The sequence below is a fragment of the Aplysia californica genome, unplaced genomic scaffold (genome assembly GCF_000002075.1).
Source record: "Aplysia californica isolate F4 #8 unplaced genomic scaffold, AplCal3.0 scaffold01093, whole genome shotgun sequence".
In the NCBI taxonomy this organism is placed as follows: domain Eukaryota; kingdom Metazoa; phylum Mollusca; class Gastropoda; order Aplysiida; family Aplysiidae; genus Aplysia; species Aplysia californica.
Window position 1 is genome coordinate 150,851 of NW_004798363.1, and position 1,712 is coordinate 152,562.

General features: G+C 37.4%; 1 protein-coding gene across 2 annotated transcripts in view; it reads left to right on the forward strand.

Moving 5' to 3' along the window:
* The window catches only part of LOC100533307 (reductase-related protein), a 36,809-nt gene that overhangs the window by 33,560 nt on the left and 1,537 nt on the right, over positions 1-1,712 (forward strand). For both annotated transcript variants that reach the window (XM_035973271.1, NM_001204605.1), the window contains 2 exon segments: positions 85-165; positions 1,188-1,309. In XM_035973271.1, the coding sequence (XP_035829164.1) occupies positions 85-165; positions 1,188-1,309 (203 nt within the window).

Sequence of the window (1,712 nt, forward strand, 5' to 3'; positions counted from 1 at the left end):
CGCTCTCTTTCTGTCTCTCTCTCTGTCCCTTTCTGTCCCTCTCTCACCCTCTCTCACTATTTAACCAGAACTTCTGTTTTCCAGGAAACCGTCACATCCTCCATGGAGCCAATCTATGGGTGAAGGACGCTGCCCTAGCTTTGTCTAAGGAATTCAAACCTTTTGGTATGTTCTGATGTTTTGTGTATGTGCCTTTTCTGATATCTGCCTTTTTCTGACACCAGTTTTAGTTAAAAATTTAATGTGTTATGTTCTTCATTCTTTTTATTAATTGTTTTTCGTCTAGACATTGCTAGTGTATGGTGATTGTATACAATGAGTTCAGATATAAATAAGATTGTCAGCATCATTCCAGTCTCCCAGATCAATTTCTTTAGGGGTTTCCAGATAAAGCTGCTATTTGAATAAAGACATCAAAGAGCATTTCATCATATAGTTCTGTTTTGTTCCGATATTTACTTCCTGGTTTTTAATTGAAAAATAACAAGCGCCCTGGTCATTGTTCTCATTTGAACAATCGGTTTTCTTTTCTTTTTTTCAAAATTTGAAAAAAATGACTTATGCAGTGGTGGAATGAAGCTGATGATATGTTGGAATTATGGCTCTCTTATGGAGGACATTCACAGTTTGCTGACATTGGCTTCTGAGATGAAACATAAATTCTAAGGATTGTCTGTTTCAACTCACAAACATATAAACACTTGGCAGTATCACACATTGGAACGTCAGCACCAATGTACATGCACGCCTGTACACACACTTACACACACACACACACACACACACACACACACACACACACACACACACACATGCCCATATATGCATACACATGCACGGGCACACGCGCTCACGCGCACAGACATATTCATTCTCATTTTAAAATATAATGCAATGTTTATTTCCAATGGAAGGCATTTTGCATGGTGTAGTTTGTACTTTAGTTTGTCCTGTTGGTCTTCCTTTCGTGTCTTCTTCCCATTTCCAGCACTTTTCTTAAAGAATAAATGAATATAGAAAATACAAAGTTTATGTTTCCTTTTGGGACACGTGTCTGAGATGACTGTAGAAAGTGACCAGAATGGTTCAATTCGCACATTTTTTTTTACTGTGTTAATCCTTGTGGAAATGATTTTTACTTTGTTGTTACTTGTATGAAAATAAGATTTTGTTTTACTTGTTTCCAGGGTACAGTATACCGACCATCAGCCTGCCTAACGTTGCCTTGTGGGGGCTCAGTCTGTTCAACAAGACAGCCAAAACATTCCTGCCCAATGTCGGCAAACAGAGTCAGTTTGACAACACCAGGGTAATTGTTTTTCCCTCAGTCTTTCTCTCCTTCGCTTTGTTCTTTGTTAATGCCACTTTTGAGTCGGCTTGTCATGGTGCTCGTCTCTTTGTCCAATAAAGATGAATCTTAACTCACTTGCGACTGGGCCCTTTCACCAGTCTCAAGCGTTGAAGACTGGCGTTTTTGGGGGTATTTCAATAAATCACCACCACAACTCTCAGAATTACCCTATTGTAATTATTTTTTGACACAGTAAAGTAACATTCAAGCTTAATCTAATACAAAAAAACTAAAGTTGCGTAAGTCTAATACTTTAATTTGTATGATTTTTAAAAAATTGGCATGAATTTGATTTTCCGAAAAATTTCCAGAGACGTGACAAGTAGAATGAAATTCACTACAACAAAAATAAAAGTTCAAA